Source organism: Lissotriton vulgaris, chromosome 7 (assembly GCF_964263255.1).
Source record: "Lissotriton vulgaris chromosome 7, aLisVul1.2, whole genome shotgun sequence".
NCBI lineage: Eukaryota > Metazoa > Chordata > Amphibia > Caudata > Salamandridae > Lissotriton > Lissotriton vulgaris.
The window spans coordinates 899,223,114-899,242,384 of NC_141695.1; the positions used below are offsets into that span (position 1 = coordinate 899,223,114).

Consider the following 19,271-nt stretch of genomic DNA (forward strand, 5'->3'; position numbering starts at 1 on the left):
ATGCAGCCCAAATACGGCATGGCTAGTTCCACTAAGCTCCGAGAATCCACAACGATTTCTTAGAAAAAACTGCCTTCAGCAGCTAGGGACGTCCCCTTGCCTGAATACTAATTTATCTAAGAAATCATGGAGTTTTCGAAGAACTGAGTCTTTGATGACGTTATTAAGTTCAATCATACGTCAAACTCTGCACCTTCAAGGTATAAATATGCCTACATTTGCCCAGACAAACACACAGTGGTTTGGAGCAGATCGACTATCTACTTGCCCGACGCCCTGCAGCAGCAAGTGCCGAAGGAAGCCGACCCTCCAGCAGACGCACTGAGAGACTCTGTCTTTTCTCCTGCCGAGAAATCCAGCTCTAGTGTTTCCGGGCTACCCTTACGGGTTGCTGGGAAATCAAGTCCTGAGCGAGAGATACAAGACCTCCTTCATTCTAAACCAAGGTACGGAGCTGATTAGACCCTTAGAGAATTCTTGGATAGATTCTTGGCAGAGAAATACTAAACTTAAGCTACTCCTCACTTACTTCTTCCCTTGTACTAGACTTAGGTTAGGTACACTAGGGTAGGCGTATTTTAGAAGCACCAGTTGAGTACTTTTAGTCATTATTTTATCACTGCATGTATTATATGTATTTTAGGTGTTTTATGGCTTATAAACCATATCATGCTATTACAGTACTACTTTATAATACTTGTCGTATTATATACGCTGTACTTTATAACCAGTATTATGATTGTAGCAGTACATTTCTCATGCTTGAGAAAGAAGACTGTTCAATCAATACTTTTTATTGAAAACGCCCGTCTCTCTATTTTCTCAGCACCTCTGGTGAAACGAAGCATGCACGATTGACTGAGTCAAATAGCTATCTATTGTTTCTGCGACTCTAGAGATTGATTTCTTATTCTTGGGAAACAAAGTTGTCATGTTTATGCGGTTGTCAGAAACTAATCCCTTCTTGTGAATTCGAGAAAGTTTCTAGTGACCTCTGAGCTAGCTGGCACTCACAATTAAGTCTAATATATTCGATAGAGACCTAGTCGACCTCAGTCCTACGTCTAAACTATAGTATATGTTATTCCAATGCGCAGAGCCTATTGGGAATATAGGAACTACACTACGCATCTATCCAAACACAATGTCATATGGATGAACTGGTGAGGGATATTTGCTTAGGCTTTTCTGCCTTTCCCTCTCCTTCGATTTCTGGTTCGGAATCTCAGGCAGACATCTCTCACACTGATTCTTGTGGCTCCCACATGGGCCCGTCAACCATGGTTCACCACACTACTAGAACTGTTAGTGGTTCCACACCAAAAGCTACACCTCACTTCCAACCTTCTCACACAGAACTATGGAGAAATCAGACATCCAAACCCCAAGGAGAGCTCTACCTAGCGATCTGGCTCCTGAAGTCATAGAGTTCGGATACCTAAATCTACCACCAGATTGTATGACAATTCTTAAAGAAGCAAGAAAACCTACCACTAGAGCATGTTATGCAGCAAAGTGGAAAAGGTTTGTTATATATTGTAATAACACAATTGATCCGCTAGATGCATCTTTACAAAATATTATTTGTTATCTTTTGGATTTACAGCAAGTTAGTTTAGTCTACACATCTATTCGACGACACCTTGCGGCAGTAGCTGCATATCTGCAAAACAGACAACATTTATCCTTATTCAAAGTTCCATTAAATTATTGGAGCCCTTAAAAGAATAATACCACCCAGGGTACCGCCTGTACCTGTCGGGAACCTTAACATTGTTCTCACCAGGCTTATGGGTACCCTTTTTGAGCCATAACACATTTGTTCATTACAATTTCTTTCATGGAAGGTTGCTTTTCTAATTGCTATCACTTCATCAAGACGTGTTAGTGAGCTACAGGCATTAACCTTAGAAGAACCTTTCTTTCAACTTCATAAAGATAGTGGTTCTTCTTAAAAACCCAAAATTCCTTCCAGAAGTAGCTTCTGCTTTTCATGTTAACTGATCACTTGACTTACCTGTTCTCTTCCCTCAACCCTATACAGTGGCAGAAAGGGCTCAACACACACTTGATGTCAAAAAAGCACTATTATACTATATTGATAGAACAAAAGATTTTTCACAAAACAACCTTTTGTTGCTTTCGCCCCAACTCATAAAGGAAATCCTATCCTTTAAATCTGGTATTTCTAGATGGATTGTTAAATGTATTCAAACTTGCTATGTTAAAGCTAAAATAACTTTAACTACACCTCCTAGAGCATATTCTACTCACAAATAGATCATCTATTGCCTTTTACGGTAAGATTCCCGCTGCTTCTTCTACACCGCACACATTTACCAAACATTATTGTGTGGATGCATTAGCTCGTCAACAAGTTAATGTAGGACAAGCAGTGCTAAAAAAACCTTTTTCAAACAACTGCAACACCCACTGAGAGAATACTGCTATACAGTCTATGCAAACCAAACCAAAACATGTGTATCTACAGCACACATGCCTCGAACAGATTATGTTATTTACCTTTAAGCATCTGTTCTTGGCATGTAGAGCTGTAGATTCACATGCCCCCGGACACCTGTGGTTGGTGCAGTTCTTATTATTTACATTACTTGCAAATGGACAGCTCTGTACTACGCTTCCTTACTCCATTCCCATCCTCTTGTGGGAAAACAATCTAACAATTTTATTTATTTATTTATTTATACGGTTTTATATAGCGCGAGGCAGACCCAAGAGGGTATCGGAGCGCTTTACATTTAGGATCGTTGAGTTAAGAGTTACATCCGATACAAAAGCATAGTAAGATACAGTACGCATAAACAATGATTAACAAATTCGTAGAAGGGAGGGGAGGAAGTAGTAATAGTGGGGAGACTACGAGGAACTGTGCCCAATGTCCGGCTGCGTAGGTGACGGTCAAGGGGGAAACCAGGGCCGATCTCCTCATTAGCTGTCTAGCAGCTCCACCGGGCATCAGCCATGTTGCTCAGGTCTCATCATTCAGGAAAACCAGATTTATTTTATTTGATTTAAGCTCTGAAGGTTAGATAGCGCATGCTAGACCCGAGGTATCAGAGCGCAAAACCAGAGGATTGTTGCATTACAAGGTATATCTAAAAAAGGTTCATATAGCGCTGGCTAGACCCGGAGGTATCAGCGCGCTATACAAGAGGAACATTGCGTTACAAATTATATCAGTTACAATAGCGTAGTACTGTAAAGACAACAAACACGAGGATGAGAACATTTGCAGGAAACGAGGGGAGGGGAGGAAAGGGAGGGAGGGGTTGTAGTGCGCCAACAGCTCAAAGTCAGTGCCCTGGAGCCACAGGAGTCCTCCCCGGCGGTGATTAAGACTGGCCCTGACTTTCCCCAGCCCCCATCCTGACAGGGAAACGTGTGCTCCTCTGGGTGTTAGTGTTGATCGCGCTTTGATTGCAGGAAGGTCCGCCATCTTAAGATCAAGCATCTGGGACAGGCATACCAGAGGTTTGTGAGGTGAGAGGGCCTGATTTGCATTAGGCAAGGGAAGGGCTAACATGGTTCATTTTGAGTAACAATACAAAATACAGGCAGGACGGAGGTCTGTAGCGAGGTGAAACACAGTGTGTGGGCCCCTCCCCCACAGATCAAAGCCTCTCTGTACACACGTCGCGGGCAGTCTTCCGTATTGATGCCCATGTGCACTATCACCGAAAGAAGGAGTCGCCTTACCTGTGACTAGAAAAGACTTCTTTGAAGAAAAACAACTTTCAAACATCCGGACCCAACACTAGATAGCAGGAGTATGCAAAGCATGTGAATCTACAGCTCTGCATGCCAAGAACAGATGCTTACAGGGTAAGTAACATAATCCTTTTCCCCAATGTTTGAACTTTCCATATTTCAGACACTGAAAGCAATGATACCAATTACACAACTGCACCCCCACACCCCCAGGCCTCCCTCTAGTATTCAGACCTGTACACTCTTACAGTCCTATATCATACTGTATTATTGCATCAATTCCCAGACCATAAAACTCCCTCCACCTTCCCCTGCCCTCTAATCTTCTAGCATTTGTTGAGGCAGCCTCTGCTGTCATATACCACTTTTTCAAATTATTTAATTCTTAAATAATAATAGGTTTATTCAAACAATTTTCTATGTTTGTGTGTGCGTGCTTGCTTCTTGAGTCTTTTTCCTTTTTTGACTAGAAATTCATTATGTCAGTTACTTATTGCCCATATGCAGGGAGTTTGTGTAATTTAGTAAAGTTCTTAGCACGAAAGTGCTATACAAGCATAATAAAAACAATAAACAACCAGCAACAAAATCACAACAGTACTATTTTTGTCTTCTAAGGCACGCATTCTAATTCACTATTTTTATGGATGTTCTGCTGGCTCAAATTTGGAGGGATACAACTTCACACTGGGCTGCGGTCTGTCTGGTTCAGCTTTTGAAGCAGCATCGGCTGTTGCATAGGTATGTAGAGTTGGTTCAGTAGATGCTTCATGGACTTGCTCAACAGTCCTTCAGTCAGCTGAGTAATGCTGTTGCTGACAGTTCAATGGCCGTCCTAGGTTAGCAGTTTATGTATGGCCACTCCATAGTTAGATTTCCAACATCTAGAAAAACACTAGTCCCATCTTTTTAGGTCTCGCCTGGCGACGCAGCGCGAAAACGCTGTCGCCAGCGAGATCTATTGTCGCTGAGTTGCCTCCGATTGCAGACAGGAGATGGGCACGCGCAGGACAGACTGGAAATGTGAACACGCCGTGCCGTGCACATCTCTTGTCTCCCTTCAGTCCCCAGCGCCTCATGCACTTTCATTTTACATTCTCCCCGCTGTGTCACTCGGAGCGCGACTTCTGAACACTTTTTAAGTTGTGGGCTGAACTCTCCTCACTCCCCACGACCCGTGTGATGCTTCCCGTGGGGTCCTGCTGCGGGGCAACAGGTGGAAGAGAGCCCGTGGGAGTGAAGCCGGGTCTGGCCGGCACTGCATGGATCCTCTCGTGAGCTTAGACCTGCCAGAATGCACTACCTGCCCCGGGAGGAAAGAATGGACCGCGACGCCTGCCACTTGCCCGGAGGGTACAGGGAGAGTCCTGAGCCATCCTCCTTTTTTTTTTTTTTCTTCCCTGGCTTCCCAGACCGGAATAGCCCGCTCGCAGATGTCAGAATGCCCCTGAGCTCCACACTCTTTTAATCACCGCCGCAGGCTGGGTTGACTTCAGTATGCTCCGGCTGCACTGCCACAGTGGAATACAAGGCAGTGAGCAGAGGCAATTATTTTTTTAGGCAGCAAAAACAATACCCGCTATGACGTCTCAACACACGTCACCACACCAGTCTTGCAGTGCGAGTGGGAGGCTCGCCGCTCAGCGTATGAGGTGAGTGAGACTATCGGCCGGAGAGTGGGGGTTTGTCACCATTCATCGCCAGTGTAGCAGGCAAGGACCAGCAGTGAAGGCCTGTGCTACGGAGCACAAAAGAAGCTCACGCAAGACACGTTATTCTCTATTCAGCCAGTGGTGGCGTGCAACCCTGGATCCTTTATTTATACCCTCGACCGAGCCCGTTCGCAATATGGGGTTAAACCTAGTTCAAAAGGTGATGGGTGGCTCTCTACAGGCCCTTCCAGATAAGACAGATTTGATCCAACCTATGGCCTTGCTCCAGACACAGGCATCCTGAAATCTAGAAATAATGACTGAATGAAACATGCTTTCCAATGCGTCTACCAAGTTCACTAGGGTCCGTGCCGCAGCTAGGATAGCCCATGTTTCTCCGAAGTATGAGAGTTGTTTTTAACTTCTTTTTCACTATTTTTGCCATGAAAGGCAATCCAGAAATGGTCATAAACTGCCAAGAATGTTTGTGTTTGTGATGGGTTGTTTAAGCAGTGAGACCACAGGGGGCTGTGTCCAGCAAGTGGGATTCGAAGCAGTAGGAAAAGGTGCTCATACATGAAGGGAAAACATGTGCAATGGCATTAATCATCCTATTAACATTTTGTACTGGTCTCGGATACTAAGGACTTAACACCCAGACCTGCAGCAGTCTGCACAAATGACGCGAGCCTTAGCCCACTCCTGTATGGCAACCCGGATGGGTACCCAAGCAACAGGATACCCCTGCATTTGATAAAGCGTTCTAAGGGTGCGAATGCGAAACGATTGGGCTACATAAAGAAAAGTACTGCAAATAGAAGGAACCTACTCCTGGGGCTAGTCCAGCTCTCTAACAACTGGTGTGACCTAGTATCAACAGGGTCAGTTGTGCAAATACCCCGCAAGGTGAAAGCACTTCCTAAACAATGAGACTTTATCACTGTGGATTGCCAGGTGTGCAGGTCAAATGTGTGTATAGAGCACAAAGGTTTCAAACTATGGCGACAGACACACCCACATGTCTAAGAGCAAACTGCCAATTTACAATTACTAAACAGCTTTTTCACAAAGCACAAGGACGCGCACGGGCTGCTACTCTACGACGGCTCATGCTCTATCCATCAATTGTCTGTTGTTAACTCCACTTAATGTGACAAGCTGCACCTCAAAATAGGCCCATGAATGCCATGCAGGTGTCTTGGCAAAGAAATTACTCTGAGCGTACCCATCAGAATCCTTAGGAGTCCCAGGTAACAGCACACAATGCCCGTCCACAGCGCCAGAGAAAGAGAAGGCGGAAAACTTCCTGTGTCAGGCTGCGACCTAGCCAGTGGCACAACCAGAGTCTAATGCACAACATCTGTGGAAATACCGGTTTCCCCTCCTCTCTCCTTTGCTCGCCAAGGTATGCAGGTGCAAAGCGAGGAGAAGGGTCCAGTGAGGTCATTTACAGACAGTGCAGTGGAAATACAATTAAAACACTGATAAACTGTCACGCAGAAAAGGAAGATATTTTTCTTTCCTGAAGTTTATTTCAATTCAGCTTTAGGATTTAGAAAATGCCAGAAAAGAGCACGACACAAACACAGGGACAAACAAACTCCTAGAAACGAATATCAAAGAAAATAACCCAGATGTCCTGATGTGTGTCACAACCTACAATTCAGTCACCAACGTAGTGAAAAAAGCAGTCACTAAACACTGGTGTAGCTTATCAGGAACATTTAACTGGCAGAAACCAAGGTTTGCCAACAAAAGAACCAGGAATATGCGGGGCCTGCTAGTCCACACAAGACCACCACAAAGAAGACATCAAGGAGAACAAGCATTTTCAATGCAATAGGTCTCGCATTTACTATAGTTTGAGCTATTGGCATTGTAAATTGCAATGCCTTTTATTTACTTGTTGATTTTTAAAGCATAAATAAAATGCATTGTCATTTACAATGCCAATAGCTTAAACTCTCACAAATGCAAGACCTATTGCATTGCAAATGCTTGTTCTGTGTTTCAGCTGTTGGTGTCCATTCTGGAGAGAGATACTGAATTCTCAGAGGCATTTCTCTTCTTTACTGTCTCTAATCTTGTCAATCCACTACATCCTTCCACTAGTGCTGCCATGCCTTCCGCAACTAATCATCAAGCTCAGTCTCCGGCCCCAACGACTTCTTAAATTGAATTGCCTGCAGAATCATGAGAGTTCATTGGCCCAACCGGTTCATGAGTTTTGTCAGAGGTGCAACTACTGCTTTATTTGTGGATATTTTTGTGTCAGCCTAAAACACCCATACAATAATCACTGCCGTTTCCTTGTCCTAGAGGCCAGATGGCAGAGCCAGACATCTTGGGACATTTGTGATAATTATACATCATTTATAAAACCTACTGCTGGGTCCTTAAATTGAAATTTCTTTAAAAACCCTGGTTATTTCTGTTTTTGTGTGGGTTCTTGTTCAGCATTGATAAGGCTGCATCCGTGACCGCTTCCCACACGTGCCATAATCATGTAGGAGCTGCAGCTACTGCTCTTTGGGTTGATAACTACAAGTATAGAAGTCTGGTTCAACTTGTTCAAAAAATTGGATATCACGTGAATAAAAGTGCAGTCGAAGAAGTTGAAATTCAGCTCATTGATTCACTAGGAAGCCGCGTGTTTGTAATTTGAATATCTCATGGAGCTCTGCAGTTGTGACTTCACATCGATAACCATTTTCCCTTTTTGAGTTTTCATTAAGTTATCATAGATGGCTTTCTATGCTGTGGACTTTGGCCACCATTTTCCAAGGATCATATTAAAGCTATTTTGCAAAGGTACAAAAAGTACAAATCCATTTGAACTATGTTATGCAAGTAGATCATTGATCCGCTACATTTTTTACATAAATATTTAGATTCTACAATATTTTTTCTCTGTTCTAGCTCTGTGCAAATCCTTTCTCAATTATTGACTTGGTCTGTATTTATTTGCCCCATCACGTATTCCAGATGTATCAAAATAATGCAAAATGAGTTTGCTCTGTTTTATCCGTGGTGCCATTTGTGCAACATCCCGGTGGTATGTGTCCTGAACATCTAAATGTCGATTTAATAATATAGCACTCTGTATTATAACATTGCTGATGCTTATTTTCGTTAGTGCGCTATGTCTTTCCAGTGCATCATGTTGCATGTGTATGCATCCATCGTATCACATACATGTGTATGCAGCAAGATGCATGCAAGTGTACATAGATCAATCTTGTAAATCGTTCCTAGATGGCTGTCATGTGCATACATGCATGTGCATGCATCACGGCACATGCATGTGTTTTGATGTACTGGCACCATTTTGTGTGTGGGTGCACATAGAGGTGAAGTGAGTGACCCATAGCACTTTGCAGCTACTGGGCCCTCGAAGAATAAAAAGTAAAAAAGAAAATGCAGGAGGAGTATTGGAATAGGTTACTAGCAGCCAAAGAAAGCTAAAACTGTCTTTAGGCCAGACCTACAAAATGGTCCTTTTTAGGTTGAAGTTTGCCAGATAATGAAGCTGTCTGGTTTGCAAAGATGTCTGGGGACATACAAAATCTTCCCCTTTGAAATGCATTCTGCCCTTTGCTTGCCATTGACTTTGTATTTTGTAACTCAGTTGCTTGCTTTCAATTTTCTGCCTCATTTCAGGCTGTCTAGTATGTCTTTGTTCCTCCCGTGGACATAGCATTAACTGTATTCTTCCACGAGTGCTCGCTTTCAGGAACCGGCCTTTACATTTTGTTCTTATCTTGTCACATTTGCTGTAAATTCAAAGACAGAAGTCCGTCTTCTACGAGATCATGGTGTTTACTTTTCTTTCTCCATCTTCAAATTGAGAGGATTTATGTGACAAATATGCTGGGTACTGGGTGTGCTTGAGGAAGGCTGTATGATGTTATTTCTTTCTAGCACACAACAAAATTTAAATGTCTGTGAATGAACTGTGCATATGTTTCAGAATATATCAGAATCATGAAAGCACTAATGAAGCATAGTTTGTTTGTAATTCTGAAATGTGGTGAAAATAAATATTTTAATACAATTAAAAGAAAAAATGGTTTTCACACATTATTGTTTGTGCGCTGCATCATTTTATAACTAAAACTGAATGTCTGTGGAAATGTAATGGCAATTATAGTAAAAACTGTGTTGTCTATAATGGTTGCGTGCTACCACACACTCTACTCCTTGCTACTCTATCCCCCGCTATTCTATGCCTCTCTACTCCACGCCACTCTGTGCCACTCCACTCCAATCTACTGCACTCCAGTCTACTCTACTCCACTTCACTCCATTCCACGCCACTCTACTCCACGCCACACCACTCTATGCTACTCCACTCTATGCCACTCCACAACCCTCCACTATTTAACTCTCCACCCCATGCTATGCTACTCCACAAGGCACTATGCCAATCTACTACACTCTATGCCACTCTACTCCAGTTTATGCCACTCTACTCTATGCCACTCCACTTCACTCTATGCCATTCCACTCTACACCACTTCAATCTACACCACTTCACTCTAGACCACTCTACAACACCACCCTACTCACACTCTACTGAACAACACTCAATTCTTCTTTATTCAACTCCACTCTGTGACACTTTCCTCTCCTCTATGCCACTCCACACTATGACACTCTACTGCACGGCACTCCACTCTTCAACACTTTAGTCCACTCCTCGATACTTAACTGCACTCTAAGACAGTCCACTCCACAACACTGTACTCCTTCTTTCACCTTATGCCACTTCACTCTCCACTCTATTCTACAGCACTCTACTACACTCCAGTTTACAACTCTATGCCACTCCACTCTGCCGCTTCACTCTGTGCTACTCCACCCTCTGCCACCTGACGTCATTCCACGACCCTCCACCACACTCCAGTACACAACAAGTTACTCTAAAACATTCCATCCTACGCCACTCTTCTCAACGCCACTACACACCTTTTCCACTCTAATCCATTCCACAACACTCTATGATCCGCCAATCTAAGACACTCCACTCCATTCTACGTCACTTTACGAAATTCCACTCTGACATGCCACTCCACTCGACGGCACTCTGCTCTACTCTTAAACACAGTACAATCCTCCCGTCTATGCCCATCTCCACTCTATTTCACTCTGTGTTCCTCCGCTCTACGCCATCCTACATCACACAACACTTCACTCTTCGACACTCTGACACTCCACACCATTCTATTACACTTTACTCCGACACTCCACACTACGCTACGCCACACCACTCTATGACAAGCCACTTTACGCCACGCCACACTACAACACAACAGTTCATTCAGCGACCTTCTACTCCACTTTACGACACACCACTCTACTCCACTTTACGCCCCTCCCCTCTGCAACACTCTACTCCACTGTATGTCCCTCCACTGAACGGCACTCCACAACACTCTACGCCACTCAACGACACTTCACTGCCACTCTATGCCACTTCACTCCATGCCACGACGCTCCCCTCTATGCTACTAAAATTTTAGCCACGCTGGTGTAGAACATGACTAAAAAACGTTGGCAAAGCCAATAGATCTTACATAGGCTAGACTTATTAGCTTTGCCTGTGCGTGCAGCAGACTCTGCCTAGACCCTGTAAAAGAGTAGATTTTCTAAAGCAACTTGCTGCCTAACGTTTTGACAGTTTCTTCGTCGTTGTTAATTCTGAGGGCATTCTAGATCGAAAGGTCTGAAAACGCATTCTCTCCTGGCACACTGAGAGCAGCACGGCATGCCTTGGCACCTCAGAGACCATATTTCTGTCATTTTTCCGGAGCACACTGCCTTCCAATTTTGCAAACAGTAAGGGCACTCCATTTATGCAGCTTGATATTTAACTGCTGGCTTAAATCACAGCCCCATATAATGTCAGTTTAACTGTAATTACTGCATCTGAGATGTGCTAGAGGCAGCGGTGTTGCCTTGTGGAACTCGTCGCAGCCCTAAAATATTAAAAGGAACTTCATCCGCCTCTGTTGGCAGCTGAACAGACGCCACACCAAGATTATTCAGTCAGTGGTTATGGGTAGTGCTGAAGGCCCCTGTGAGCTTGTAAATAGTAAATGCCACTATAGGGACACATAAGCTTACCCTTACATGTCCGCACCTTCAATATAAAACACCCTGCCTCCTGACTGGTATATATTAAAAATAGTGCATTGCCTGCCACACATGGTGAGGACAAAGTAGAGTTTGAGCAGCTTACACTGCTTCTGCAGTCTGCAATGGCAGACCTGCGGTCAGTAGTTTACTGGAGTCACTCAGGGTGGCACCACAGTGCTTTAGGCCTGGTGACCCTTTTAACATCCATGCCCTGGGTACCATTGGTGCCATATACTAGGGACTCATAAAGGGGTTAAAATCCTTTTAAAATTGGGGTTACCAATTCACATATACCCTTTTTAGGGAGAGAGCACGGGTGCTTGGGCCTGGGTATTGCAGGCTCCAATGCACTTTCAGAGTCCTACCCATCAGCACTGGGGCAGTGGGTGTGTGTATGTGTGTGTGTGTGTGTGTGTGGGTGTGTGTACGCAAGCACACACAAAGGGCACTTTCCTTCCTCTTTTTGTGTTTGTCCCTCTGGAGAAAACGCCAAATGGTTTGTGTTGCCGGGTGGGGCTGGTCTACGTATCCATTGGTCAAAATAAATATGAAAACATGACATGCTGGCCGTAACATCAAACAATATGTCCTTGATGTCAGACTATCAGAATTCCGCACCCTATGTCCCTCTATTTGGCATATGCCATGCATGTAAATGTCCCTGTATCATATCAGGGCTTCCAACCAGACAATATTGTGTGGATTGTAATGCTCACCGAGAAGCGCAGGTTGGATAGATAGTTCTTAAACTTTATTTCAAGCATTCTGCACCTCTGCTCACAAGACACCACCTGAAAGGTTTTGGTCCAGCTCTTTAGTCTATGTGTAGCATTTGTACAGCAGCAGCATATGCTGCAAATGGAAAAGTATTCTGCATAAGAAGGAGGGCCTTGTGCCCAACCTCCTGGATATACTTCTCTCCCGCATGTTACATGAGTAGTAATGCCTTTTCCTCCAACCCTGCCACCTGACCTTGGGTTATCCAAGACCAACAGCCTTACCTAGTGATCGTGCAGGACAATTCTGCGAAAGCTCATTTGTTGGGTTTAAATAAAAAAAGCTTTCACATACTCTGCTGGTCGGGTTGGTGATTTTAGGGTTTTGAGGCCTCATCGTGCTTCCCTCGCCTTGCTCAGTGGTAAGTGGGATTCGCTTATATACAACCTGCCTAATTTATGAGTGTGATTCAGTATGTGCCCCCCACCCTCTAACGTTGACGAAGTGAAGGGCTTATTTGCTTACACCTATTCTGCGTTGCAATATTTATTTTGCCTGATGTTGGCGAATTGCTTGGAGGGCTTGATTACAACCCAGTGCCTTGCCAATGGCGATTAAACGGTGTCTGCTTGCAGTCGTGACCGTTCCCAAGGTCGAGGAGATTTAAAAAAAAATAATAATAAATGAATACATAAAGTGTGTGCTCCCTGTCAGAAGCACTAATGCTGTCTTTACAAAATGAAAGCCAGAGCAACAGATAATGGTGTTTTTAGGGTTTAGCGGCGGGAAGGTGTCGGATGGTAAGGGTATTTTTAGGGTTAGGATGGGTAAGGGTATTTTTATGGCTCAGAGATGGGTAAGGGAATTGGGTGGTAAGAGTGTTTTTAGGGTTTAAGGGTGGGAAGGGCTATGTTAAGGTATGTTTAGTGGTGGGTAGGAATAAAAGGTGATAAGGGTATTTTAGGGTTTTGAGCTGTACAATGCCAATTCTTACAGTAGTCTGTGGTGAGGCCATTGCACATTATGGGTAGCTTTTCTTGTCAATCTCATTTGCTAACATAAGCCATCCTTCTTGGATCAGTCATTCTTTGTTGCCGACACTTCAGCATCAGTAGCTAACATTTTTTCTTCTTTTGCCCATGATGCCCAGCATCGATAACACTCCTTGCCAAAAGGTCGGCTAAGCCTTTCTTTCCAGTGCTTTTTTTTAAAGAAAAAGCTTTTGTTATATTGTGTCGTTGCTTTTAGTGGGTATTTTTACTGACTCGCATCCTCTGCAGCAGTACCTTAGAATGCTGTCCACTCTGGGCCCAGTCATTTCTTGTTTGTGTTAAGTGATCTGGGAATGCAACTTATTTTAGCAGGTAGTCGTTTGTCCTTCCTGGGATCAGCTCTCTGACTTTATAATGGCCTGGCTGGGACTCAGCCATGTCACTCTGTCATTTAATTTCCCCCCCCTGATGAATGGTAGTTTGCAAGTACTATCGGTTCAGCACTTCTGTGCAACTTTCCATAGTTCTGCACCCTCAGCTGCTTGATGGTCTTGCTCAGCTCCTTCTCAGTGTCTGTTTCTTATGAATTCCAATGACATCATGTTTTAGATGCTCCCTGAATTTATAGGAGAAAGTAGATTCTTTTCCGCTGTCCGCTTTGGTTTTCCAGAGTCTGAGATTTGTTGGTAGATGGATAAGAAACTTTTGATTCCTAGTCCATTACTCTTATGACGTTATCTGGAGAATGACACGAAACCTGGAAACGAATACATATTTGAGGTTCCTATAGTAATCCCAAATCTGGCCTGTTTTTTTCCAAGTCTTTCTTTCTGCTTTGCTGCATTTGTATGTTCTAAGCTAGGTGGTCTCAATAGTTCCCATTTGCGGTGGCCTGCATGCACATCCCTGCATTCGCATCACAGCAATTCATTAGCAGATTTAACCGAAAAGGGTTTTCTGGCAAGTATTTACAGTTCTCTGATAGCTGTCTTAACTAGCCACTATCTCAATTATTGTATTATTATCTTATTGCTGTGGATTCAGTTTTATTACAGCTTTTTTTTAATGAAAAAGATAGCTTCACCTATATCTTGACATAATACTATAATGTGTAATAAATGTTGCAGCAAAAGTTAGCATTCAGGACCTTCAGGTGTAAAAAAAAAACCCCAAAAACTAGGAAGAACATGGCACATCGCGTAAATGTAAATGTACATGTATTTATATAGCGCAAATTACCCACATCGCAGGCATCTAAGCGCTTGCTTAGGGAACCCGTCCTGGTATTCCCCTGTGAGATGACCCCGGCAGGGTATCCACAAGGTGAAAGCCAGGCATCCCGCCGCGAGGGACCGTTGTGGAGATTAAGCAAGCTATTGCCCAGAGTCGCAGAGTGTGAACCCGTGAGTCGAGTAGGCACCGGAGCGAGAATTATCGAGTCCGTGGAATTATTGAGCCCAAGCCCCGTCGAGGCGGGGAATTGAACCCTGGTCCAGGGCCGATCTCAGCTTCCGGGTCTGCCGCCTCTAACCCCTGAGCCACACTTCTCCACGTACCACTTTTTACCGCACAATTTATATGTCTGACACTGGCATTTGCTGATAGGAACCAATCGCAGAACTTTAGTGATCTGATACAGAATTTCTGCATGTCTCCCTTCTTTGGTAATGGCAGAGGTGCACATATGCAGATTACCACAAATTCCTTTCAATACCACCATTCTGTACATTTGTGGAAGGAAAAAGAATGAATGCCCAGTGCTTCTCAACACGAACAGGTAGGTAAGTACCACTGGTAATCAGAACTAAAGCCACTGTCCATCAACTTGGAACACTCAATTTGTCGGTGTTTGTGGGCATATTTGCAGCCTTATGCCAGGGTTCAAAGCGTAAGAACTCTTGCATGAAACTGGACAGGTCAATGTAAAAATGACCGCTTTTGGTAGATTGCTATATCAATTAATGCAGTTACAGAAAGACTGCCAAATGAAGTAGACCTAAAAATCTGAAAGAATATGCAGTCCAGCAGAGATCAGCTGAAATGATAGACCGACCATTAAAAGCAATGTATCTGTTAACGTTTGATGTACTAATTCAAAAAATTAGGAAGGTCTGCTATAGATCATTAGCAAATAGTAATGGCTGAGAGAGTGTGGTGTTCAATAGTAGATCATACCAGAGAGGAAGAGCTGGCTCTGGTGGCTCAGTGGACTAATGCATCGAACACTTGGTCACAATAGGTGTCTATTATTTGTAAAGAGATCCCTTTGGAAGTGAATGTGAACTCTTGAAATAAACCTGTTACCTTTAGGAGCAGCTTTTGGAGATGTGTTCCTAGGCTTTATTTTTGTCATTCAAAACAGAGCGATGGTATGTGAGGAACTAAACTGCGTTTGAAATGGATTTCATGTTTTGTTGAGCCAATTTTTCAATACCCTATTTGCAGCACAAGATTTTGTCTGTTAGCAAGGTATCTGTGTCTACGATGGTGAGATGAGTAATTGACCTAAGCTTAATCGCTTTTGCGTATTGCTTCCATCCATAGGAACCGGAGATATTGTTGCTATAATGATCACGGAAGTGAAGGGCAAGGAAATCATGAGCTATGTAGAGAGGAACATCTCTGTGCTCATGGCCATCGCCGTCGGCGCACGAAGCACCTCCACCAAGACCTTCAGCCGAGGCTCCCTGGTCTTTGTTTCCATCTCCTTCATTGTGCTGATGATCATCTCCTCTGCATGGCTAATTTTCTACTTCATCCAGAAGATTAGATACACGAGTGCACGGGACCGCAACCAGGTGAGAAGACAACAGTCATGTGCCAGGGTCCCTGAGGCCTACTTTCTCTCTCTAGATTGTCACATATCTAAAATCTCATTTATATAGAAAAAAGTCCGAATTGGTTCATACTTACAGAGCAACAGTGTGGCGCTAACATTTTGCAAATCTTCTGATTCATTGCAGTGTAAATTGATTCTTTTTTGCCCAGATTCTAATATATTTCAGTAACTATTTGAAATGTTTTTGCCACTTAGCCATTTCTTTTTATACCCACCTTGATTGAAACAAACCTGGGAGTACTTTGTAGAATGCTGTTAGTATTTTCCATTTTGGATTTGAGAGAAGCAAATTAACTCAGCCTACTGAATGAAGGTACATCTTCAGGTCTTTATGTGGGTGTTTTTTTACCCTTTACAAGGGACTGTTTTTTTAGGCTATATATCTTTGAAACGTCAATGCTCTGTGTTTATATTTGAACTCGGTCCCTGTTTTCGGTTGGATCTGGAAGCCGATGATTCATTTGCCTTACCATTGTGTTGCAGGTGCACCTAAGTTATGGCCTCTGAGCTGAGCAAAGCATAATGTCAAAGGTTTGCATAAACTGCCTTTTGTAGGTAATTACCCATTGCTTTGCATGTAGTGACTGTTCTTGAATTGGATTGTCCTTTTAATAGTACAGAAGGGTGATAAATCGGTATAAAGGCTTGTGTAAGGCCCTGCATGGTGAGTGATTATCAGGGCACAAGTCCTAAAAAAAAAGAAGTGGGGGGACGCTGTCACCGGATGTGACGTCACAACAAGAAGTGACGTCACGAAAGGTGGCTTGCACCATAGGCCTCATTGCCTCCCCTCGCTCACCCCTTAGATCCGATTGCATCTGAGAAGTCCGCGCGTGAGCAGTGTGCTGTGAGCTCCGATCTCGTCCCAGAGAGGCCAAAGAGTGAAGTCCAGCTGTTTGGTAGGGGGGACGGCGTCCACCCGGTAAAATGAGTGGGGGGACGCTGTCCACCCGCGTGGTACCCCGACTCGAGCACTGGTGATTATCCAAATGCCAACATTAGCATTTAAGCAAGTTTCCAGTTGACCCTTATGAAAAACTATTTTAATGTGATGTTCCATCATTGGTTTAGTTCCTGTTACACACCATTCACCTGTATGTCTAGTTTAATGTATCTAAAAGGTCACAGTTCTTTCAAATATTGAAGAAGTGGGTCTAGGCTTCTATTGATATGTGGGTCTAATGCCCGCTCCTTCATGTAAGGAAAAATGAAGACTATGCCAATCCATTTATAAAAATTCATGGGGGCCACTAGCCCCCATCCATGCCTATATTTTTTTAACTGCTAGGTACCAAGAGCACTAGGCTGGCACATACAAGTATTCCAAGCACCTATTACTAATGGTACTAACGGTTCTTAGATGGCTTCAAATAACACTCAAGTGTTTGTGATGTTTCTGTAGTAGGATATCTCTGTGTATAGTCATAATCTAGTGAATAGTCCTGCTCATGTGCGGGGAACCCGGAGCAATCAAAAATAATCTTTAAAATTGTCTTCTGTGCAGTCCTGCATAGACACTTAAGAGAGAATTAAAGACAAATAATGCAGCCTATACCTGCAAGGCTACACTGTACAGTACTTCAACTAGAAATGCAAAGGATATTCCACCAACATCATATTCAGCACAGTCTGCCAAGTTTCACCATAGAGAAACTTCCCCCTTTCACAAAATCCTTGGAATGATAGAGAGGAAGGGATGGACAGACAAGCCCCCCATAGGCTGCCATTATGTGGCTTAAAAAGGGATACCGTGCCTTTAAGGAAACTTTCCAAAACTCTCGGTATCCCAGAATGCACAGCAACTCCCTCCACTTTCAGTTCTTTTTTCCGGCTCCTGCTAGCAGGATCCTGGAGCATTGAGCTCTCCCTTTTTTGGGTGTTTTGTCTAAATGTTTGTACTTTTCAAGTAGTTAGAGTGTTTCACTCGACGTGCTTTTGTTCCTTCTTCCCTTTGCTGGAGTTTGCTAGTGAGTGTGGCCACTCTTTTGTCAGATATGCGTTCCTTATTTGACAAATGCCCTGAGTGTGCCAGGAAGAAGGCCAAATCTGATCCACACAGGGTGTGTATCCTATGTCTTCCTTCTTCTCCTGTCCCTGTGGATTGTGAGATCTGCCAGCAGTTCTCCAACAGGACCCTGAAGGACAGAGAGAAGACTCGGCTCCGAGGACTGGAGCAAAGAAGACAGCAAGATCAAGGTGTGTCTGGGTGTGGAGAGGCTTCTTCCTCTGCCCATACTTCGGCCTCTGGGGGGCTCCCCAGGAAAGAGAAGGCCAGAAAATGTCCCAGGGCTCCGTCGACAGCCTCGACGTCGGCGTCGAGAGGGATGACCACCGTCTGCTCCCCGTCTCCCCAGGGCTCTGGGTCAAAGCGACGTCGCCGCTCGACGTCGAGGGGAGTGACGTCGAGACCTCGGACGAGGTCGACGTCGAGGACTGCTTCGTCGTGGAGATGCCATTGACGTCGCGAAGGGTCTGGAAGGCATCGGCGCTCGCCGTCGAGGCGACACCGCCGTTCGACTTCTACTTGACGTTCATCATCGAGACGAAGATCATCGACGTCGAGACGAAGATCTTCAAAGTCGAGAAGAGGAAGATCATCGACGTCGAGTAGGCGTTCGACGCCGACACGCTCGACGTCGAAAAAGAGGTCAGCGCCGAGAAGGAGAAGATCGACGTCCAGGGGGCGTTCTCAGACCAGGACGGAGTCCCAGGGCTCGGTAGTCAGCCTTTCCTCTGCTTCCACGAGCCCGCGGTGGTGCCGGCGCTCGTCCACGAGGATGTCGGCCTCTAGGTTACCCCCATCAAGGCCGGCGCAGAAAAGAAAGAGGTTTAGAGCCTCGGGGCTCGGAGTACTCCCAGGCCTTTTCGCCATCACGGCCCAGGACGCCTACACCTCCCCCGCTGCCCAAGGACCTTCCTCTGCGTAATCCTATGCCTCCAACGCCTCTTCCCCTCCTCATAAACCTCCTCCTCCTCCACCGCCACCTCCGCCGAGGTCTCTCTCGTTGCCTCATCTCCTGACACCACCTATGGGACTGCCACGTCCTAGGATCCCTCCTTAAAGGCCAGTGGACAAACCAAGGCCAAGGAGGTCGAGATCTCGTTCCAGGTGGAGGGACAGATCCAGAAGTGACCGTTGTTCTTCCACACAGTCCAGACGGCGCCACAGGAGGGACAGGTCTAGGTCCCGCCACACGGACTCGT

At 44.6% G+C, this 19,271-nt stretch overlaps 1 protein-coding gene across 8 annotated transcripts in view; it reads left to right on the forward strand.

Moving 5' to 3' along the window:
• The window catches only part of RNF130 (ring finger protein 130), an 839,118-nt gene that overhangs the window by 289,482 nt on the left and 530,365 nt on the right, over positions 1 to 19,271 (forward strand). For all 8 annotated transcript variants that reach the window (XR_015297545.1, XR_015297544.1, XM_086931329.1 and 5 more), the window contains exon 3: positions 15,773 to 16,026. Coding sequence is in view for 6 of the 8 variants with exons in the window: in XM_086931329.1 (XP_086787455.1) it covers positions 15,773 to 16,026 (254 nt within the window). In the remaining 2 variants the exon portion in view is untranslated. The remainder of the gene's footprint in view (positions 1 to 15,772; positions 16,027 to 19,271) is intronic.